The following is a 23,345-nucleotide window of genomic DNA, read 5'->3' as shown; positions in this document are numbered from 1 at the left end:
ATTTTCTTGTGTCCCTGTGTGTCAGAACATAGACTTGAAAAGAGGGAAAAGAGGGATCAAATTTACCTGCCCTACAACACCCATGCCTCTCCCAAAAACATTAAAACAGCCTTTGGTTCTGTGTTGTAAACAGACTCCTCCTGCTGGGAAGTTTCCGTGCCACAGGGAAATGTCAGGTTCCCTCTAAACCTCCTTCTCCTCATCAGCTTTAACATATCTGTCATTACAAACCTTTTAATGTAATTGCAGTAAATGGTGCTTTTGTCAGCAATCATCCCCTCTCTTCCTCCCTCAGGTTACAACCAAACCTATGGACAGGGAGTCGCTGATGATATGAAGTGCTGAACACACTGAACAGAAGCTTTACGTAACAAGTCATGTAACTGGTCTGCTTCTTTACAAAACTGCAACCAAACCAGAGAAACAAATACTTATCTCACATTTTATTGTGCAGTTAGAAAGCTAACAGCAGTTTTCTATAATACAGTCTACGAGGCTGCAAACATACATATATTAACAAGGGAATCTAAAGTAACAACCACAATGAACGGCTTAAATTAGTAATGTAAATGCATTGTATACTATCAGCAGTAAAAACAAAGTAGCCTGCATTACACATTGAACAGGCTTGAATACTGTAGCAGTGCTTCCTGTGTAAACTGGTCAGCAGATTAAACTTTTTTTCATTCACATTTCAGCTACTCCATTGTGTATATACAGTCTACATAACACTGAATACGATTATGTAAAGATAACCTATATAGAAGCGGTGCTTCTCAAATGTTTTGTGTTGTGGCACACCTATGAGACACATATCTGCAAGGCACTGTTGGTACTTACGCAAGGCACCACTTGCAACTTTATCCTTAGAAAAATATTTTCCTGAAGTGCTGCATCAATCCTCACATGATCATATGGCCATACGAGAGGATGTGGCAAACTGACAAGAGCTGCAGCTCATATTGCATTCATTTTTAATGAAAGCTGTATGATTTTAATGGTTTATTTGATAGGGACTGATACAATGTACATATAAAAGCTATGAAAACAGCTATCCAATGCAAGTATCATAGTCTTTGTATCAGATGCTAATTTGCAACACCCGTACCTAAGAGAGCTTTTGTAAAAATGAGATAAATTTTAAAATAATAACAAACTAAAGAACTTGATTTTGACTGTGCAAACATTATGCTTGATCACAGAATGTTGTTTCAAACATTACATTTAATTTCTTTTTAAGGTGAGCATAATATCAAAGCACTCCTGAGATCACACAACAGTGCATTGGTGTGCCACATCACAAGAGCACTAGATCAAACCGTAATATAGTTAAGGCCTGGGCAAATAAAGATTAGGTTTGTAAGTGTTTTCCCAGCTAAAGCCCTAGGTTATTGCTTACTTTCTTAAAATGTGTTATTAATAACAAGTCTACAAACAAAAGAGGTATGCTTAAACATTCATTCAACAGTACTTTCAGCAAGCCAAATCCCTCAAATCTTCTCCACCTGAACACAGGCCTAAATATCTTACAGATGAAACCTGCTAGTCCAGCTTATACTGTCTGCAATTTGCACTCAACAGTCTTCTGGCTGTACCACAACAAGCTTTCATCTTAGTCTGGGCTTCTACGCCTGATAGTAATCCAAGAGCTCTCCAGACATATGCCATGAAATGCTTCACACAGTATGGCACAAGCATAACTCTGATATGAAAAATGAACAGACCTGAATCAGTGCTTAAACATATTTTCCATTTTGTGCTCTTATCCCTTTCCTTCACAGCATACCTTAACTTCAGATATATTCAGTAGTTTGACACACACAAGTAGAAACACACACACACACACACACACACACACACACACACACACACACACACACACACACACATGCACAGTACAACCCTCACCCCTCATACAGAGGAGTAACAGTGCCATCCTTCCACTCGATCAGGATTTCTCCTCGTTGTACAGTGGGAGAGGAGTGGGAGAGGCGCATGGCGTGCTTCGTCAGTGGGGCTCTTTCATTGGGCACTGGGGACCCTGGGACACTCGCCTCTTGCCTAGGAGTGTACGACTTCAACACACACACCACCTTCTTCCTTCTAACACACCAAGAGAGACAAAAAAAATGGTTAAAGGTTTGAACATTCTTCTGCGCTAGAGCTGAGCAGTGGTCAGTGCAGTCAAATGTTGCATTAGCCGCTGTAAAATTTTAAGGCCCAGTCAAAGATTGCTACGAGATTGCTCGCTGTTGAATAACGTACAAATCAGAAATCCACTTGACAAACAGTCAATAACCCAAAATTAGATATAGTTCATGCCACACAAATCTACAGTTTTTCATCACTTCTCAGCTGAACTTCAGTTTTGAAATGAACATCAACAAATCAACTGCTGGGACGGCATGTAATATTACTCTCCTGGCATCTATTGCATACTCAGCAATTTTGGAAGGGGTGTCTTTGACCAGTGTTTCTTCCATTTTTTCCCCAATAAGGTTTTCTTGGGAGTTTTTTTTTCCTGCCTTCACTGAGGATCAAATGATAGAGATATTGATTAGGCTCAGCAAGGTATGATAGGTAGTTTTGTTATGTCTTTTCAACCTTTTCACAGCAGACGTTTTGACATGAATAGCCGGGTAAACACAGGTGTTACTTATGATATGAAGGAAGCTTCTGTGTATTGTTACTGTCCTGCCCTAGCTTAGGCTTGCTATTCCCCAACCCCCAACTAAAGCTAGCACAGTACCTAACGTTTACCTTGGGTTTTCTCTTTCCCTGCGTGTTTTGCGATGGACGTGAGGATGAGACCTGGGCTTTCCTGGGTGAGTGTATCTTACCTAACCAAAAAGGGTGGGTTTTGTTGGATTCGTCACCCCGGCCAGGTTGCCAACTCTCAGAAGTTGGCCTGCGGCATAGCCAGTTCAGTCCGCCGGCGTCCTCTTGCCACCCGGCTATCTGCCTCGCCAGCCCGCACTGCTTCCTTTCGGCGTTCAGTTGTAAAAGGTGTTAAAAGACAAAAAGTGCACAGATCGGGGTGGTGTGGAAGATGGGTGAAAAATGGGTGGTCCGTCTCTGCATGAAGCCGCCGTTGCATCTGTCCTCCAGTGTCCGCTCTCTGTGTGGCGTCTCAGGTGTGTGTCCTCTCACAGCCCCCTGTCGGCTGTGGCTCATCAGCTAATCAAGTCCGGCTGAGGCTACGTGCCAACCAAAACCACGCCCCTTAAATGTCTTAATCGGTAATCTCCCTAAGCACTTACTACAACACATTCCACCCCCAAAAGCCTATCATAACAGTATTGTGCATGCTGGCTCACTGGAAAGACTGCTACACTTAAATGGACCAGAACCTTAATTCATGTCATTGTACTTGTTTCTTTTTTTAGTTTCTTTGTGTTTCATTTTGTTTTGGGGGCTGAAGGTGATTGGGTAAATCTATCATATCACATCTAGTTTAGGTTATTTTCTTATGTTGTTTAAATTGTTCATATTTCTATTTTTTTCTATATTCCTTGTTTATAGTGTTTATATTGCTTGTTGCTATTTATTATCTGTTTATACTGTAAATTATGCTTCGTATTTTGCTATCCACTTTGCTGCTGTAATGCTTGAAACTTCCCCACCGTGGGACTAATAAAGGAATATCTTATCTTATCTTATCTTATCTTATCTTATCTTATCTTATCTTATCTTATCTAGCATCTGTCATTCTCTGTAAAATCCTCTGAGGCATCCTTTGAGATGAAGGGCCACATAAATAACTTTACATGACTATGTGTTTGTGTTCTCACCTGTTAGAGTAAACATTGAGGATGAGAATCACAGTTCCCAAGACCAGAGCCAAGGAGCTCAGCACCAACATGGTTATCTTCCAACCCATTCCTACACACATGTACACATGGATACAACATCAGCATTTTTTGGCAGGCATTTCGACACACACTCTGCTGTCTGTTCCTTAAATAATTCTGTAATTCTTAGCTATGAGCTGAGGACAAATGCTTTTCCTCAATGTTTTTCAAGACTCTGAACCTGCAAATAAAAGACTATTGAAATTCCTTCACACAGCCCCTACAATACACCCACAATAAAAATTCCAACCCTTTCTCTTACACCCGTCTCCATCTAGTGGTGGACTTTGTTTATGTATGGCAAATAACAGCAGCTCTCCCCTTCTTCCATATAGGGTTCCTAACACAGGCTAGATAGTGTAGAGTAAATCTATTTCATGCAAAAAAAAAAAAAAAAAAAAAAAAAACAGGAAGCAGCCAATTTCTCTCCTAAAACTTACCATAGTCCATACTGAAGAATATCATGGTGGGTTCAGCAGGTGATTTAGTACTTAGGGACAAAGGAGACAGCTCTGTTACAGGCACTGTTCCAGTGGCCTCAAAGCCTTCACCACCTTCAACTGTGAGTAGAAGAGAAAAGACAGATGTTTCAACTAATGGTAATGTTTCCATGCTGCAGCAAAAATGTTCAGCTTGGAAGTAGCTTGTCAAGGCACATTATTTGAGATGCAAATACAGCTAATTCAAAATGCCACTGCCACAGTTCTGACAGAAAACTAAGAGAGATATCACCACATTACACAAGTCACTTAAATCCCCATACTGGTTACCAATCAATCAGAAAATTGATTTAAAATTTTTGATTCTTGTTCACAAATCCCTCAGTGGTTTGGGCCCAAATATAGCTCTGACATGCTTGTGCCATATGAACCTTCAAGGACCCGTAGGTCATCTGGGAACGGTCAAATGGCTGTGCGCAGAGCTGGAACAAAATGAATTCTGCTATATAAATAAATAAATAAGCTGCCTTGCCTGGTGTAGAAGAACTTGACTGGCCTGCACACAGCTGTACCCCAATGAGCACCTTTGGGACAAGCTGATAACACCAACTGAGAGTCAGGCCCCATCGTCCAACATCTGTTCCATCACCATTTTTACCTAATGTTGCAAGTATGTGTTTCTGATGGAAAGTGGGTGTAGTGTATCCATTTTCAGTACAGAGAAAGACACTGATACAGGACCAGCCTGAGGACACAGTGACAATGTACGGTGATAGTGATTCATGCAGGGGCTGGCTGCTTTCCCAGATGAGGGCAGTATTGATTGGCCACAAGAGCATTTAACTGAATGAGACCCAGCCTGTGTTAGCCTAACAGATGCAGTAATCCAATTTGCAGTCCACTAGGGAATACATCATCTATGCAACTGGCCTCAGACACAGAACAAAGATTGTTGAGCTACAAGAACAATCTTCAGGAAATATACTGTATATCATTGCTCTTGTTCTGTTTTCCCATGCCATAGGAGACCAGCAAGTCTAATTAGACAATCAACTGAAGAAAATGAAGTGGCCTAAAATAGGAGCAATGTGAGAATATAAGAGCCCAGCCTCTCACCTCATTGGAATAATGACCTAGGGCTTTAGAGATCATCATCCTGTATGATAGCTGTTTAAAATGAAAAGATGGATTTGCTACTATTATATCCTTACATAGTTGGGCTTGTCTGTGTGTACTGGAGATGGCACTCGGTTGAGCTGATTCCCCGAGATGGCGATGAGGGTGATATTGGTGTTGATGGTGGTTGCTGTCTCTCTCACTGCACAGTGTCTGGTTATCCAGTGTCCGCCACCTGCTGCCCTGCTTGTAAAGCAGATGAGTCGGAAGAACATTCAATTCACGTAACACATTATACAGAACACACTTGCTGATTAAAATGTAAGTTAAAAGATATTAGATGTCTACAATATCCATTTGCTCCCCATTTGTATATCGTTTTGGTAATACTGTAATAAGATTGGTATTAATGAAAATGTACGATTGGATGTTCTCGCTAATTGAGAAGGCATTTCTCTCACTTAAGTATTCTCACCTGCTTGTGTTCCTTTGAGAGGAAGACCAGTGTGGATTCCTGTCTGGCACTTAGGTGTAGGCCCTTGCCAAACAAAGTGAGATGGCCCTTCTTGGAGCAGGTCCACGCCTGGCTGCCAGCCTCTCTGTCTGTCTCCATCTCTCCCTCTCCAGGACCAGTCTCCACATTGTCAGCCCTTAAGATGCAGGGCTGCAGGCGGACGCCCTCATACTGCTCTGCCGGTGCGGTGAGACACTCCCCTGTGTGCAGGCTGCTGAGAGCATGGCTCTCAGGAAGCCATCGCCACTCCTGTATGGATAAATGTGGACTGCATTCCCCCAGTGAAACTCTACCTCCCCCCGAGTGTCCATCCTGCACCTGAAGACATTTACCCAGCAGCTTGTTCCGGATCATGAAGCCAGATGTCTCTGTGGAGAGGACATGACAACAAACAAGTGTATGAAAGACAAACCAAGCTTAAGGTGTAACTGATCATGTTTAAAGTGACACTTCACGGTATATTTCATGTCACTTACTGACCCTCAAGTCGTTAATATAGCATTTATTTATTTAATGTGAAAGCACATTAGTTTGGGACAAAATTAACATATGAATGGACAGTCAGGACATGGATTGTGTGGCATGAATAATGCAAGAATTTCAAATATGATGTTATCATATCCTTTTGGCTGCTGTCATTTCAGGCCAAGTAGCCTAAATGACACCAAATGTAGAGTTCTAATGTTAAGTATTCCTTTGTGTCTAAACCCATTTGTAACTCATGCCACAGAACCTAATAAGTAGGTAAATTAATCAGATGAATTTATCATATTTATGTCGTTGCTAGCAAATATTATCAATATCTTATCCACTTAGATAACACGAGGTCCCTGTCAGAGAAAAGCAAGCATTCATAGTGACTACAGCTTTCACTAATCTTACAGTAAACTGGTTTTAATGACACTTTAAAAAGTAACCAGTGGTGAGTGGTGCAAATAGCAACATTTTTTTTTTTTTTAATCTGTTTCTGAAACTCAAAGGCAACGTTTAACCACGAATCTATAACGTCCTGTAACTACATAATTAATTTAAACGCATTTAAGTGACTTTGGGCCCTGTAGAGAGCTCTGCTGTTGAAATGCACCTGTTACGGTTCGGTGAGAGCAAACTGTCTTACAATAAAATGACAGAATGCCACTTGAGACCAAGGAACCCGACTTAACCTCTACAAATAGTAAGATAATACATCGGCATACAAATAATTCCCCAAACAACACCTGTCTTCAATAAAATCTCAACTTTCAGAGTTCTTTCACCCTGCTCGGTACCGCCCTCCTCCTGTATAAGTTACATAAAGTCTGGTGGGATATTTTGTCCCAGTAAAAAGCAAATGTTTTGTTGACTCTTGCGGGAAAGTTCTGCTTATCGTGCTAAATCTATGCCGAGCTGAAGGGTATCTCCTTGCGCCAACTTTGCAGATAAAGAGTCATTACTTACATGAACTTGGGAGGATTTTTAGCACCCCAAGTGTAACGTTTCTCAGTGCAGCTCGATGCTAGCGCTTCATAAAACTTGAGACCGATATTTTAAATGAATTGAATGAACCTAGCTGCTTAAAAAGTGTCTTACCCTGGTAGAGGAGGGCGACCAGGACGCAGAGGCTCAGCAGCCTTTTCCCCATAGCGGTGAAGGGCAGGGGCGGTCTGGGGTCTCTCGTGACAACAGCTCGCATCTACAGCAGGCAGGAGTGGGCGAACACAAAACTGTAGGCTATGCAAATTTTATTGCATCCACCACTTGGATGGCTCGGATGTGACCTAGTGCAATTAATGGATGCCAGAATTTTCCAGGCGGCATAATCCAGGGGGTTCCCATTTACTATGTCACCCTGGAAAGACAGTTTGCACCAAGCCCAATAGAAAAACATTTTTTTTTCTCCATGGGGTTCCTTGGGATGTGCTGTGTGTGAAAAACTTGCAAAGAACATTATCTTTAACGTGGCTCTCATGTCCACACTCCTGTGTCAATTTGTGTAAGCTACTGTTTTGTAATCCAGTGTTCTGTAAATTAAAAATAATAAGGAATAGCTCGCTTTAATATGCGCATTTCTGTCCTGAAGTTTGAAATGAGTCATTGACCATGCGTGTTTACTACTGAGATACGATGTGTTTACAGCCAACATGAGATAACTCCACGGACTACCAATTAGACATGAGGAGCGTAAATCTGTTTTAAAGAGAAAACAGTGTTCCAGGCTGAATAGGATCGTCCACTCATTAAAGTGAGAAATGGGACAGCTTTTGGGGCCTGCGCAGTCACGTGATGTTTTTCTCCATCACTTACAGTGCAAAGAATGTGAGAGGCTTATATCTTAGCTATGGCCTAAATCAAAATAAAGAAATCCGAATAGGGTTGTTTTAGTATTAAAATATTCAAATCATATTCTGAAACAAAATGACTGCAGGCTTCCTCTGAATCAAGTCAACATTTCACAACAACAACAATCAGTTTCCAGGCTGATATAAATCTGACCCCTCATGGTTGTGCAGTGCAAAATATTTGTGTAATACAAGAGGGGGTACTGGCCCACCTTGAAGTAAACAAGCGGCTGCAGGAACTGAACCTCTGTTTTTTTTTTTTTTTTGCTCGGCAGGCTGTTCCTTTTTGTTGATAAGAATGACTGCTTGCCATAAAGCATTTGGGATTTCATTCCCTACCAGCAAAAGCCCTGTATAGTGTTTACCACCTCGGATGAGTTTATAACAGCTAAATACTAGGTATGTAGTATTTTAGACCTATCATTTGAGTATGGAATTACATCAGGTGTCATGGCATGAAGAATGATCAGTGTTAATGTTTTACTTGCTTTAGTTGCACTTGCCAAACAGGAAGAAGAGGCCAGAGGTGTAGCATGACTGCATCACCTCTATATGTCCTAAATAGAGTGTGGAATGGGGACAGGACAGAATAAGTGGGACAATTGTAGGCCTTTTGTGTCTGGTGCGCCACAAACAGACATATGCAATACAGCATGTAGCTTGGTGCACAACACATACAGTAACCAACAATGTCTGCACTAGGGCCATCACCATAACATGTAAGAATAATCTTTATTTATGCAGCACTTCTCACGTAAAAGTGCTTCAAGTGCTTCATAATCAATAGAGATAAAAGAAAAAGGACAAATAAACCACAAACAAGTAAAAATTCTAAAAACAAACAAAAAACAGAACAAATAAAAGGCACGTAACGCAGTAATGATGACAATAGTCATAAATAAAAGGTAAAAATGAAGCGATAGCCATAACAACAAATGAATAAATAAATAATAGACTTGATGGCAGGGATTAAAAAAATGGTTAAAAATAAAAGATTTTAAGTTAAAGGTTTGCTCCTGAGGACCTCAGGCTGTGTGTGGGCTCATCTGGGGTTAAAAGTTTGGACAGATAACTTGGGTCTGAGCCATGAAGAGCCCTAAAAGTAATCAGTAAAATCTTCAAATAAATTCTGAAACAAACAGAAAACCAATGGAGAGGGGCTAAAATGGGAGCAATATGGACCCAACAAGCACATAAAGATATTGAGAGTCTATTATATAATGGTTTTCACACTTAAACAATGATAAACTGCAAAGCAGTTGCACATTTGGCCATAAAACAGTTGATTTATTAAGTACATTACTTAACACAAATCCCAAAACTACACTACAAAAGTCTTGCATCAGTTCATCTGCTATGTGTTACTGAGCATGACTGACCGTGAGTATGAAAGTAAGGAAGGTATTAAAAATGTAAGTAATACAAATATTAACCTGTCCCGACACATTTAGCCCCCCACAGTTGGGTAAATGTGGGTTACAGGGTTCAGGGTTTCAAGGTCCACAGTAGATATTGTCTATCTAACTTTTTGCCTAATACATATAAAAGCACAAAAACAGCGCAAATAACTAATAAGCTTAACATTTCTCATCTGAGCACAAATACACGAATGCATGTGAATAAATCACATATTAGCAATATAGTTATTTTTATGTATTTGACAGTGTGTGAGGCTCATTGGAGGTGGGGAAAATTGACACATATGATGGAGGTGCTTCTCCCTGTTGAAACACTGGTGGAGCAGAAGGGAATGGGTTGTGCACTGACTGTGATGGGACAGCTGGAGCTAGAGGACCATATGAAGAGGCTGGCTGTGGCATCTGATTGCTGTAACCACCTCTCATGTGTGACGGTTGAGCAGGACCTGGGGCTGCTGGGTATCCATCAGCGCCTGGACCTGGGGGTACAGGGTAAGGCACAGCAGGGACAAAGGGGGGAGGGAAGTCGCTGTTGCTCGGGCCTCCAAACGCTCCAGGTGGGTTGGGACCCACAGCTCCACCCACAGCTCCAAATGGCTGCAGGGGAACAGTGGCACCAGGAGGAAGGATGACCAGCAAAAAGTTGACCTCTGGGTCGAAAGCAAAACTGATGTCCAAATACACCTGAGAAATAGACATACCGTGAAATCAATACATGCCGGAGTGAGTCAGAAATGTAAGGTGATAAATGGCTAAACCTGAGAGGTTCAGAATTGTTTTGAAAATACCACCTTTTGTAATTTATAGATTATTTCACACTACATTGGGTTAGAATTATTTAATTTCCAGTGTGTGTAAACATTGGCAACTATAAGCAACTTATTTATGTAATATAAATTATTACATACCTTAAGGTAATAATTCACTGTAAGGATGTCACAATTATTGATAGTCTGGGCTTGGTTAAGAGGAATTTTCATAGGACAGGTGAGAGTTTTCTCTGTCTTTGGTGCAATAGCGTCTGCCATCATTGCACATACGGTTTTCTTGCTGCTGTTGGTGGAGCCCTTGGCATAGTACACCACTTTCTGGTTTAAAATGAATTTGGGCGTCACTTTTTTGGACGAGGAGTTGTTGACTTTTACAACAACAGTTACGGTTTCACCTATCGGGAACAGAAAATAACATATTAGCACTAATACTTTTAATCCAATACAACAGTAGTCTAGTATTCTGCTGGAATGGCAGACTGGCAAACACAATACCAAAAGCAGTTCATACTACATAAGATATATATAAGTGCTTTTGAGGATAAACTTTTTGTAAGATGTGATATAAATCAGAATCAGAAATACTTTATACCAGCATGATTTTCTTGTGCATCTGTACTTTATTTAATTTGGGTGACATTACCTGAAAAACAAGCCCCTCTGTCAATTGTGGCAGTCATCTGGACCATCCCTTTGGAGATGAGCCCCAGCTCTTTTCCCACTGAGCCAACCTGGGGCTCCTGTAATGCATCATATAAACGAAAATTACAGTCATTCCAAAGACCTATGAAGACATTTGTACTTTCCACATTTGTGAAAGGCTGTTGCTTCATTTGCCACTCCCTGAAACAACCCGAACTCACTGAACTTCCTGCCTCTTCAATCGTCCTGGCATAAAACAGTTCTCACCCCTTATGACTGAACTCTTTGCTACTGCTTTCACTTCACCCCTTAATTTTGCTGTCCTATTTGTCATTTTGCTTTGTCCTTTGACTTTCTTTAAAAGTTCCTGTTCTCTTTGAGCAGTTACAGCGCAAGTCAAATGACTAATTATCAAGGACTTTAAGAAATTCATGCATCCTCATAGTGTCTTACACACCATTTGCTGACCAGTGGATGGATAGGACCTGGAAACAAAATTGAGCTCCGTCTGTACTGTTTTGTCCATATGCCAGCTTCTGGACAGCTTTGCTTCAAGCATGTAGACAATCTTGCCATGAATCCCCTTGAAGGATGATGGCATGTCACTATGAGGGAATAGCGACAGACCAGTGGAGTTAATCGTAACACCCAAATGTGACATGGACCTAACATGTTAGACGTCACATAATCCTACTCACCTCATTGGGATTTTAAATCTGAAGTTAAAGCGATGGACTCCTTTGGGTAGTGTGGTGTCTGCAAGAGAAAGGATTGTGGCTGACAACTGAGAGATTGTGCAGTGTTAATCAAGGCTGCGTCCAGAATAAGACCACAGAAGCCTGACTGAGCTGGATTTGTGTATACTTGTATATTTTTGCAAACAGTGAGACTCCTAAATATGTGTGGCTTGATCTTGGAATTTCACAAATCCTGCCAACCAAATCCGACTAATAGTTACACTTCAAATATCAGATTAGGCCTACAACGTTGTGGATGTTTCAAAATATACAGAGATGGCATTCATAAATTCATTTAAAAAATAACTAATGTGTATTTTGGGTACATGGGTATTTTGGAGATTATTCAGCATGGTAAGAATGTATTCAGAAACACTCATTTACTTGTGACATACATTTTTAATCTATTTTTTAGGGGTGTGATGATTCATTAATTGGATCAATTAATCGATTTTACTCATGAATCGACCTCCACAAAGAAACTGGTCAAATTAATCAGTCTGAATCGACAGAAAATACTTTGTATTATCATCTTATATTAGAGAAACACGCCAAACTCACAAACTTGCATAGGCCAAATACTACGAGAAGCAAGTTGCTGCACGGACCCCATTCCTGTTACACGGGGCCACGGCGACCACAACAACACGACGTGCGCAATATTTGCATTTCTGCTGCACCTTAAGTCTCAAATTTCCAAAGTGTTGGCTTCCGTTTCGAGAGAAACAGAAAACCTAAATACAAGTTGCGCAAGGTTGAGGATTTGAGAAACGTAAACTAAGTAAGTTACTCCGAAACACACCAAAATCAACATCTCACCGCCACTTCTTTGGTGAAAAGTTTAAAATTCGATCCACTTGTTTTTAAAACCAATGTTAAAATGATTTAATCACTTAACTGTAACTTTTCAGATAAAAGGGCTCTCTTTTTTATTATTATTTTGCACGTTTAACCCCAGTGTTTCCAGTTAGCTCAAATATGTGCCGTTGGTTTACAGGGAAACGTGAATACAATGACGCACAAGGCATAACGATATTTTCTGATGATGTTTCTGATAACTGATGTACTCTGACATAAAACGCTGTCGACATAAAACAGTGGCACTTTGGGTTTGGATATTTCCATAAATTTCAATGTGATGTAGTTCCGCTTTAGTGCTGCAACTGACAGATACATCATAGCCTGTGTTTATAACATTGTCACACAATAGGGGGCAAAGAGTATTTTAAGCCTAAATTTGAGGCTACCTAAGGCGGTGGTTCTCAAACTTTTAGGTGTCAAGTACTCCTAAACTGACACACATCAGGCTGTGCACCCGATAAAATAAACCATGTTAAGATGTATCTCAAGGATCCCCATCTAATAAGATTTAGTTGTTCCATAACTATCTGTACTGCACTGATTGGCATATTAACAATGAAGAGTGTGAAAACTATGAACACAATAGTCATACACTCTCATTGGGCTAACCTCTAGTCAATGAAGTACTAGTGAAATTTTTCTGGGGACCCCCTGGAACCCCGTCAGGGACCCATGGGGGTTCCTGGATCCCAGGTTGATACATATCTAAATATATTCATAAGGAGATACCTAAGTGTGGTGTGTTTTTTTATGGGCACTTGACAAGTACATAGTGGAATTACAGTACGCTACCAATATCTGAAGCAAGGGCAAGTCACATGAGGTCAATATTTACACCCTCCCTTGGCTTACCTTGTTGAATTAAATATTGTTTTAATTTGAAGTATCTCCTGTGTGCGCTGTAGGTCGTTTGGTCATCACCACTGCCTTCTGTCCAGCGTACATTTGCGTCTCCTTTGACTTTAACGAAAAGATTCTTCACTTTGGTGTCTTTTCCTAAGGTAAAGATAACTTTTCCGGTAAGAGTATCCCCTTCTGAGAAGGTCCCCGCACTGTTGAGAGCATCATAAACCAGGGAAAAGTCCTTCGTGGAGGGCATCTTCAGAAAGCAACATGAAGATCTGACATTCCAGCAGCAAATGAGGCTTTCCGGGCTTTGAAAAACAGGAAGTCAGCTTTTGATGTCATCTCAGCCCACTCTGTTACAGTATCTTGCCCCACCTGACAAAGTTCCTGTATTGCTAAATTACCAGGCAATATAATTTACTACTACCTCTATGACCACAACACGAATTATGCAACACCTATATTGTAACAACCTAGTGCATGACAATTTCAGGTCTCCTTGATTTGTTAAGATTGTAAGAATATTATTATAAAGTCATAGTGTTAAACAAATTAGAGAAACCAATTGCAATTTATAGGCTAGTGAGATGCAACCTACTTTAAAAAACACCTTAAAATTCCTATAGGAAGTGTCTGAGGTACTTGTGTAAATGGTAGCCTACTCAACAATGAATAATGGTATCACTCTATAATTCTAATAAAAGTCCTTGTTTGTATAGTATCTCACTGTTAATTGATTGTTAATTCTGTACTGGAAATGACCCTGGAGTTTGCCTAAAAAATTATGTACACTTACTAAAATTGGTAAGATGATTTAGTTGATTTGCAGTTTAGGCCGCTGATGTGGAACTTGTGCTACCTTGTGGCCAACACTGAGAAATGGCAGTGGAGTTTATTGGCTACCTGTTGCTTTCAGAAGAATTAAAAATCCTCCTCTTTGTTCACAAAGCACTTGCTGCACAGTATAAAGACACGCTGTCAGTTTACTATCCCACCAGATATCTGTGTACACAAGGCGGAAATCTCCATCTGTCTGGAGCATTTTCAAAGTCTGGTTAGATGGCATTCAGCATTTATGCATGCTCCTGAAGTGTGTAAGTGATCTTAGACTTGCTCCAACACTGTTCTCTTTTAAAACAAAGCTAAAGATCTTTCTTCTCAGTCAAGCTTTCTCTTGAATGAAGAGTTTTTGTTTTTTTCCCCCCTATCTATATGTGTGTATATTTGTGCCATTTTATTCTGGTTTCATGTAAAGCATTTCGAACTGCTTTTGTATGAAATGGTGCTATACAAATAAAATTTTATTGAATCTTGAACTAACAAGTCAAAGAAAACACAGGCCATTTATTTGTGTAATGAAATGGACTGAATTAGTTGAGATACATTGTAGTCACATGCAAAACATGGGTTTTATTGCTGAATGCTAATACATTTTACTTCCCAATAAAACAGAACAAAAATATTTCCTTTGCTGTTTATGTACAGTGTTAGAGCTTTTATATCACTGAAAAGAAGGCAGAGGTGATGGAGAGGTAGAAAAAGAGATTGTCTATTCCCTTTCATCTTTTGTCAGATCACAAGAGGCTGAGGTGGAGAAACTAGGGACATGAGAAATAAATCACTGTTAAAAAGATGATCCATAGTCAGTTCCTGACACTTGGAAATGTGTCAAAATGAATGACAAATAGTGGCATTGCTTGCTTTGTATATGTCAGCTTCCAAAGAGGACCATCTACAGATATGGACAAATAGGATATGAGTAGCCAATAAGCATCACCAAAAAAAACCATAAAAACAAACAAACAAAAACAGTATGTAAAACACAAAAAAGCTGTTCACTCACTGTAGATATAACTTAGAGTTAGCTAGACATATACACAATGAACCTCTTGGCTATTCCTTATCACACAGTTAATAGACCTTTCATATAGTGCAATAGTCATATGGCATTTTATTGCTTTCCATCAGACCCAGTAGGAGATGTTTGAGTGCCTGATGGGGGGAAAAGATCCATATAAGATGGAGGTGCTTCTTCCCCCGGTTGAGACAAGAAGTTTGTAGTAGTGTCTGGGCCAGTGGGAGGTAGGTTGTATGTAGGGCATGCTGGGGAAGGGTTAAACATTGAATATGGGGGTGGGTTTAAGTCTGGGGCAGATGGAGGTGGGTGAAATGCTGGGGCGGACGGAGGTGGGTGAAATGTTGGGGCGGAAGGGGGAGGGTGGTGGACTGGTGAGGATGATGAAGACGAAAATGGAGATCCATATGGAGAGGGCTGCCTGGGCACCGGGTTATTGTAACCCCCTGCCATGGCTGGATTCGGAGCAGGGTACATGGCTGGGTAGCCGGCATGTAGTGCTGGGTATGTGGGTCCTTGTGGGTATGCATGAGCGCCTGGAGCGGGGTGTACAGGATAAGGTCCAGCAGGGAGACCAGGGGGAGGGAAGTCGCTGCTGCTCGGGCCCCCGAAAGCTCCAAATGGACTGGGACCCACAGCTCCACCAGGTTGAGGGCCAGAGGTAAGGCCAGGAGGAATGATGACAAACGGAAGCTTGACTTTAGGGTCGAAAGAAAAACTAATGTCCAAACACACCTGGAAAACAAGTGATCACTGAATATCATACTGTCCTATTAATGTGTGGCATTTCTTTTGTCAAATGAGTCAGGGAAAGGGAAAATTGTCTGTGTCTCAACTACTGGCTTGGAAAAACTGGTGGTATACATTTCAGATTTACCTCACTGGATTGTCACATTAGCATGCTTTATTACTAGCTATTAGTATTAACAGCAGTGCATACCTTTATATGATACTCCACTGAGATAATGTCACAGTTGTTAATGGTCTGGGGCACATCAGCAGGGATGCTCATCGCCCACTGAACTGTTTTGTCTGTCCGCGGTGTGACAGCGTTCCCAACCATTTTGCAGACAGAATACTCTTCGTGCTTTCTAGAGCCTTGCGCAGAATACACCACATTCTTTTTTAAACTTAATTTGGGTGTCATGTCTTTGGATGAGGAATTGTTGATCTTTGCAACAACAGCCACTGTTCCACCTGTCAAAAGCACAACAGAATATTCATTTTAGTTGTAACCCCAGTGCCACATACAGCAGGACAATAGAGTGACTGTCACAACATTAAGATAATCCCAGGCCAGAGTTGTAGTCAATTTAATATTACTTGTGATTCACTTACTTGGCTCTATTTGAGTGGTCTTGTACACCACACCCATTTACCACTCCATGCACTTTAAAACAAAATCAATAAGCATTTGCAAATACTGTCTGTGATAAGTTAGTCTAAGATAACTCGATGACTACATTCACGTGTAGTCTTTTATTTGCTTTTGTTTGAAAGCACACAAGCATTGAATAGACAGTTAAAGAGGCACAGCCCTCGCCTTGTAATATTTCATTTTGGACAGATTAAAGCACCAACTTCTACCTGTTTGTTTAATCATTAGCCTAATCTAATATGTGAAACCAACCTGAAATAGCCATTACAGCAGCCATGTGATTTACTACATTATGCTTTACTGACTTGTAAACATCCATTCCACATACTTTACTCCAAACTATCACTGCATTTAACTTCAATTTTGCAGGCATACTTGGTGCAATGTTTCACCCCCAACCCTGTCAACTGAAAAATTTAACAGAAACTGACAGTATTTCACCACTATAATTTAACAACATACAATACTGATGATTAATTAGAAAATTAATTATTATTCAATTTGAGTATGATTATCTATACAATATAATGGCTGTACTGTTACTGTATGCTCTATTAAACCAATTTATTTTTGATATACTGGCTATGAAAACCATCTCATAGTAACAGTTTTACAATATTAGACAATATTTGGTGGACAATGGCTCCTGAATTGCACTGACCAACTCTGACAAGGAATACTGTTAATTTACAAGTAAGGGTAACATTACCTGGTGCAGATGCTCCCCTGTCAACAGTGACCTCCATGTTTACTTGTCCTTTTGAGAAAAGTCCCATCTCTTTATTCACTGAACCAAACTGACCAGTCTAGAATGTGATAAAAGGGGCAACCATCATATATGACAGGAGTGTTAAGAGTGAGCAGGACCAATGAGTGAGCAGGACAATGAACAAGCTCCAGTAAGGTCTTCAGTTCATCTGCAAACATGCAGACTAGTTATGCACAACTTATACATGAAGTATTTCTCAGAAATAGTTCATTTAACAAAGGTAGCAAAGGGTTTTTTTTTCACACTGGGATGTACTGAACACATGTATGTACAGAAAAGACTTTGATTTTGCTACACTCATCTTGTCATTGGCTAAAAAAACAAAACAAAACAAAAAACAAACTAATTTTGTAGAACATTCAGGATTTCTATAAAATCTAGGTGAAATACTCTTTTAACCATATTGGACCTGTCCTAAAATACCATTCTCCATACTCTCCACTGCATAATAACAAACAAAATCCCAGTCCATCAGCCACTCTGCAAGGTTTTCTAAGGCTGCTTTCACACAAGATCAATGATTGTGGTAAAATCCAACGAATTTCATATATTTTAATGAGTGTAGTACATTTTGGTTGCGACACTTTGTGCTGCATGGGCGTCCACAAAAAGAAAAAACGCAGCAGCATCTGGAAAAAAAAGTAGAGCCAGAATTACCTTGTGCTGCAACGCAACCTGAAGCCATGCCGCGATGGCAAATTGTGGAGCTGGCGAACAGACCGAGCAGGCAGACAGTAGACAGACGGGTCCTGAGGTGACACGCCCATACCTCTGCACAAACCTGCGCACTGTCCCACAATGCCTGATCCTGTGTGAATGCGGCCTAGGTTGTTTACATTACATGGCTTATGTTCTCTTGCTCTACTGCTACCGCACCTCCAGAAGAACTGAATCATCAAATGCTAACTATGTGTTCAGTCTTTCTGGCTGCTGTCATTTCATACAAACTTCATGGGTTTGTGTTATTTCCCCATGTTGTCTCAATACTTATTGCCTATCTCTAATTCCTGCTAACAATTCCACACTACGTGGATCTCCTTTTCATTCTTTTCGGAGTAGGAAGTGACTTGAGTTCAAAAACAGAAAAGGCACTGCAAGGAGCAAATGTAACCACTAATTATTATTAATACTAGTGACTTATTTCATTGTGGAAATGGTGGATTCTGTTGTTGTAAAGCTGAGCACAGTTGTATCTATGACCACATGTCTTACGTACCATTAGATGAGCAATGTTAGGAATGGCCTTGGAGACGAACTTTAGCTCCTTATCGACTGTACGGTCCATCCGCCAACTCCTGGCAACCTTGGCTACAAGTCTGTAGACAATCTTTCCATGATGTCCTTTAAAGGACGATGGCATACCTCTGAAATGGACAAACAGTGGACCAATTTAATCTAGACTGTGTGCATGCACATGTGCGCGTGCTCGCGCGCGCGCACACACACACACACACACACACTTTTCTGATCAAGATCTGCTGAAAACGTTATGCTAGGTTATAATGGTAAGAGCTCTGCAATTAGTATGGAGGTTCTATCAATTTATGAAGGAGAACTTGTGCTGATTTTGGCTACTCATTTTCGATTGGTATAATCAGCATAAAATCACAAGTTTGTTCTAATTTGTTTTTTTTAATAATGATTTGATGTTTAGTTTCTCCATGCCAAAGTTGCACAAAACACATAACCACGGTTAACAACATGAAGGTTTGCACAGGTGCCCTGTCTATTCAGATGGCTTATTCTTTGTAATGTCAAAAAAGGAATGAATGATGACTGCATGGATAATGTTTCTGATGTGTCCAGTAGGATATCCAGCCCTGCCCAGTAGACTATTTTCAAGTCTTTGCAACACACAAATCAACTTTGCTTGTTTAAATTATCATCTCCTAGGGGAGAATGGGGTAAATACTTGTTATGTATCGCTAAGCTTGTTGTCCACCCACATAAATTAAAACATTGCAGCACAAACTTAACTGGCTTACCTTTACAAAACTCAAAATTACGGATCTTAAAGAGAAAATAGGTGAATTCTCTGCTTATCCTGCTACGACTGTGTGTGAATATGTGTGTGAAAGTACTGTGTTGGAAGGGAAGGCTGCACTTCAACAGTATGATTATTAGTGAAGTGCTAAACCCAAAATCCAATGGGTATATTCAAAAAAATGTGAAAAGGTAGCATATCAGAGTCGTGATGAAGGCTCTGTGCCGAAATGTCTAAGTATTTTTCTGGTGTGGCGTGAGCCAAATTGGTGAAATGCGAGTATTTTGTCCTTGACTTGAAAATTTGGGATGTAGTACCTTTTCACATTTTTTGAATGTGTGTGAAAGTGTTAGCTGGTGGGTGTGTGTGTCCAGGGAGGGGAGAGATAGAGAGACAGAGAGAGAGTTGCTGATGGACATACTGTGGACATACTAATGGATTCTCTACAACAACATAGAGTAAAACTTGAATACATAGGCTATATTTAACATTTAGGAAAATGTTAATACTGTCTTGACTGGGATACACTGAACAATTAGCCCTATTTGCACCAAGGCTGGTGGCACATTTTACCCCACAACCTCTGTTTTGACAAAACTACTTAATACACTCATACCACCTCACTTTTGTGAAAGGATTATGACCCCAATTTGTAGCTTATACAGCCATGCACTAATATGCAATAATGTTCCAAACATACTTATTTCTGTTAAGACACAAGTTGTACTGATCATGCTGAATTCACTTTGCATGACAAAAATCACGCTTTTGGTCCTGGATGGCACTCTTTCCACAGGCTCATCTCCATCACAGCCCGGGTGAAATGAATGTTCCTTGTTAATCTGTGATCACATGGTTCATTTTTGTGTATGGTTGCCTGAACATAGGGAGTGGTTCATTCAACCCCCTGGCACGATTCGCCCTAGTGAACCCTACTAGATGCACAAATCGGATTGCTTGAACTAGTCTGACTTTTGCATGAACGTCAAGAATGTGCAAGACAAGCCTGAGCTCCTCTTTCTTAAATACGAGTTGCATTAATACAGTGCCAACAAGTTGCCAGGCTACATTATCACACTGTCCCACTCACCCGGGTGGTATCTGCAGACTGAAATTATAGACATGGATCCCTGCAGGAAGTACAGTCTCTGCAAGTGGAATAAATGATTGCCATGTTAGCAGCTGAGTAATACACAACAACATCTACTATTACTATTACTGCAATAATAAATGTCCATCACGTTTAAGAAAACATGCTGTTTAACGAGCACTTTATGATGATGACTTAGCATAATGACACCTTTGAAGGGAACGTACATTCCGTCCAAAAGTACAAGTCCTTATTTATTTATTTATTTATTTTAATTTAACTAAGCATGGAGGTGGAGTCCTTCCTCCTTACACACCCCACACGCCTTACCTCTGGTGCTCTCGGGGATCAAAAACTTTTTGTCTTTGAAAAGTCTCCTGTGTGCGTTGTACGAGTAGTGGCGATCACCACGCTTTTCCGACCAGTGCACATTAGCGTCTCCTTTCGCTTTGACAAAGAGGCTTTCCACTTGCGTTTCCTTCAGGAGCTCCAGCGTTACTTTTCCCGTTATAGCGTCCCCCTCCGAGAACGTCCCCTCTTCGTTGAGAACGTCATAAGTCAGCCTCAAGTCCTTAATGGAGGGCATAATGTCGAGGCGAACTGGGGCTTAAAAGCCTGCAAAAATCCCCGAGTAACTGCGCCTCGGCTCTGCTATGTGTCATGAAATCTCTCGACTCCGCAGTTGACCGTGTCGGGAAAGCAGTGTGGCCTCGCCCAAACTGAAACTACAATCATGCGGCTACACCCACCAGAAACACGGCACACAGCTCCATGTCGCCCCCTGGTCACCTCCCAAGGACCCAGGGAAACAGAAGTGAGCCCTAGATATCAGCATAAGTCGACTTGGAGGTAAAATAAAATAAAATAAAAAGTCTCACATTTCTCAGTTGTGCCCCCCACCATGCACACATACACCGACGTTACTTGCGGCTACTTTTTAATGTGGTCAAAGTTAAATACATATTTTATCTTTTATATTTTAATGTGGTCAAAGTTAGATACATATTAGATGGTAAGTGAGGGGATACAACTAAAGCTGTATCCACTAGTCTTTCTCAAAAAGTTGTACACTAATGGTCAGAGCTTTTACTTGTCTAGTAAAACCTAGTAATGCTAAAGGGTTAGCTAACTAGCAGGCTAACGTTTGGCTTATCCGTGGGTGGGTTTGCCTTAAGCTAGTGCCAGCAAGGTGTGGGGTTATATTTTTGTTGGGGGAGACGGTTTTTGTTTGTTTGTTTGTTTGGAAAGCAACTTTAAAATACCCACTTTTGGTGACATCTGAGAAGGATTTGGCCTTTTTTTTTTTTTTTATGCCAGCGGCCTCCGCTAGGTTACAGTGTGCTGGGCCTCCATGCTTTACTGCACATCATAGGTAGGAAACTACTTTTGCATTCCTCTTCAAAGATATGAGCAGCATGCCTACTACTTATAAAAAGGACACTTTTTTCCATTTGTTTGACCCTTTAATGAATGCATGAATAGTTCTGGTCACTTTCCCTTTCTGACCAGTGTTCACTGGATCTCATTTTTGCCTCAGCAATAATGCTATAAACTTTTGTTGTGGTGTCCACTCATGATGCCTGCAAAACCAAAGGTATTGTTGGTGCATAATGGAACTTAAAAATGGGGAAAAACTGCAGGTGATTCAGCCTCAGTCCTCCAGCACATTTGCATTTTTTCACTCTATGTTTCTGATTTTACATAGGCTGTCAGGGCACTGGAAAACTCAGTCAAAATAATGCTGTGAAAATCAAATCTTACACTGACCTGGTCCCAAGAGATCAGTGTAATCATTAATCATAAATGACCTTTAGATCAAGGTACTTTATCTTTTTCCACTCTGAACACTAATCTTTAGTGTATTTTTTTAAGAGATAAAGAAAAACGTCTTATAGGCAAAAAATAAATAAATAAAAAAAAACTTGTGTTTTCATACAGGTTTAATTTTGTGATTCTTGCACCTAGTTGCATTTTTATGTCAATATTCTATTGGCCACATTGTGAGGAAGACAGTGGGAATGCACTATATTCAATATAAAAAAACCCCCAAAAAACTGAAAGACAAAATGATGTCTTTTATCACTTATACACCAATTCAATGCCAATTTAAGGTGTAGACACCAGTCAATTATTAACTTACTCGTACTGTGACAGAGGCATGCAGTTAAACAGTACAGTAGTTCCACAAACATGATTTAAAAAAAAAAAAAAAAAAAAAAAAAAAGCATTTTCATTAGTAGTCCTTAACACTCAAGTTCATAGCTCAGAGAAAATATCACTGCACTACTGACCTCTAGTGACAAAGTAAATGTTGGCTCTGAATCTGCTTTAGATGTCGTTTTGTGAGAAAGCCTAGTTATTGTCTCTGTACATTTCATGGTAGAGAACTATGTTCCACGGTTCGGAGGGATGTCAAAATGAGGGTGAAATAAAGGAGACCATGTTCTGGATGATTTGCAGCCTCTGATGCACCACATTTCCCATAAATCTGTTGATTTGTCCTACTTTCCTGTCACTAAGAGGATGTTGCTGCTTGTGCCTCATTCCCGTCCATTTGTTGTTCTACCTGTGTTTATTTTCTTCCTCATTTTGCTATAGAGAATAAGAGTCTTTTCATCAGTTATGCAGTCTTGTTCGCAGTGACAGATGATTGTTCCACCTGCTGTTATTGTGAGAAGCTGTTAAAGCTTCAGATCTCTTGTGCTGGAGGAAGGGCTTCCCTCTTCCTCTTATGTGCTGTGAAGTGGTTCGGCAGA

At 40.4% G+C, this 23,345-nt stretch overlaps 4 protein-coding genes across 9 annotated transcripts in view; 1 reads left to right on the top strand and 3 right to left on the bottom strand.

The window, feature by feature from the left end:
* Positions 1–440: 440 nt before the first annotated feature.
* On the bottom strand, positions 441–7,562 carry LOC115364696 (uncharacterized). 2 transcript variants are annotated; one of them, XM_030059243.1, is made up of 6 exons: positions 7,491–7,562; positions 5,883–6,289; positions 5,503–5,653; positions 4,292–4,411; positions 3,792–3,882; positions 441–2,103 (listed from the first exon to the last, which is right to left on the bottom strand). In XM_030059243.1, exons 1-6 carry the CDS (start codon positions 7,540–7,542, stop codon positions 1,905–1,907), a joined length of 1,020 nt encoding a protein of 339 aa, XP_029915103.1. In that variant the 5' UTR covers positions 7,543–7,562; the 3' UTR covers positions 441–1,904. The 2 variants fall into 2 exon arrangements, with proteins under 2 accessions (XP_029915103.1, XP_029915104.1); XM_030059244.1 differs by having other exon boundaries at positions 5,503–5,650.
* Positions 7,563–9,817: 2,255 nt separating this feature from the next.
* Positions 9,818–13,766, bottom strand: LOC115364634 (arrestin domain-containing protein 3-like). Its single transcript, XM_030059148.1, has 6 exons — positions 13,520–13,766; positions 11,768–11,825; positions 11,527–11,674; positions 11,071–11,167; positions 10,566–10,822; positions 9,818–10,341 (listed from the first exon to the last, which is right to left on the bottom strand). The coding sequence occupies exons 1-6, from the start codon at positions 13,764–13,766 to the stop codon at positions 9,889–9,891; spliced, it is 1,260 nt and encodes a 419-aa protein (XP_029915008.1). The 3' UTR covers positions 9,818–9,888.
* A 1,107-nt stretch (positions 13,767–14,873) lies between these two features.
* Positions 14,874–21,368, bottom strand: LOC115364633 (arrestin domain-containing protein 2-like). The gene is made up of 6 exons (XM_030059147.1): positions 20,920–21,368; positions 20,590–20,647; positions 18,732–18,879; positions 17,456–17,552; positions 16,309–16,565; positions 14,874–16,103 (listed from the first exon to the last, which is right to left on the bottom strand). The coding sequence occupies exons 1-6, from the start codon at positions 21,173–21,175 to the stop codon at positions 15,465–15,467; spliced, it is 1,455 nt and encodes a 484-aa protein (XP_029915007.1). The 5' UTR covers positions 21,176–21,368; the 3' UTR covers positions 14,874–15,464.
* Positions 21,294–23,345, top strand: part of LOC115364632 (protein pim1-like) — a 329,092-nt gene continuing 327,040 nt past the window's right edge. For all 5 annotated transcript variants that reach the window (XM_030059144.1, XM_030059145.1, XM_030059146.1 and 2 more), the window contains exon 1: positions 21,294–21,438. The gene's annotated coding sequence lies outside the window, so the exon portion shown is untranslated. The remainder of the gene's footprint in view (positions 21,439–23,345) is intronic.

The sequence above is a fragment of the Myripristis murdjan genome, chromosome 9 (assembly GCF_902150065.1).
Source record: "Myripristis murdjan chromosome 9, fMyrMur1.1, whole genome shotgun sequence".
NCBI lineage: Eukaryota > Metazoa > Chordata > Actinopteri > Holocentriformes > Holocentridae > Myripristis > Myripristis murdjan.
Note: the sequence above shows the minus strand (reverse complement) of the source record. Positions and strands in the feature narration are given on the sequence as shown.

Coding starts and splice junctions, on each gene's coding strand:
- LOC115364696 (XM_030059243.1), bottom strand. CDS start 7,542: ATGGGGAAAAGGCTGCTGAGCCTCTGCGTCCTGGTCGCCCTCCTCTAC. Junction 6,290..7,490: donor GGTCGCCCTCCTCTACCAGG/GTAAGACACTTT, acceptor TCCTCTCCACAG/AGACATCTGGCTTCATGATC. Junction 2,104..3,791: donor CTCAATGTTTACTCTAACAG/GTGAGAACACAA, acceptor TTGGTGTGTTAG/AAGGAAGAAGGTGGTGTGTG.
- LOC115364634 (XM_030059148.1), bottom strand. CDS start 13,766: ATGCCCTCCACGAAGGACTTTTCCCTGGTTTATGATGCTCTCAACAGT. Junction 11,826..13,519: donor ACAATATTTAATTCAACAAG/GTAAGCCAAGGG, acceptor TTTCTCTTGCAG/ACACCACACTACCCAAAGGA. Junction 10,342..10,565: donor CAGTGAATTATTACCTTAAG/GTATGTAATAAT, acceptor TCTATTTCTCAG/GTGTATTTGGACATCAGTTT.
- LOC115364633 (XM_030059147.1), bottom strand. CDS start 21,175: ATGCCCTCCATTAAGGACTTGAGGCTGACTTATGACGTTCTCAACGAA. Junction 17,553..18,731: donor CTAACATTGCTCATCTAATG/GTACGTAAGACA, acceptor ATCACATTCTAG/ACTGGTCAGTTTGGTTCAGT. Junction 16,104..16,308: donor CAGTGGAGTATCATATAAAG/GTATGCACTGCT, acceptor CTTGTTTTCCAG/GTGTGTTTGGACATTAGTTT.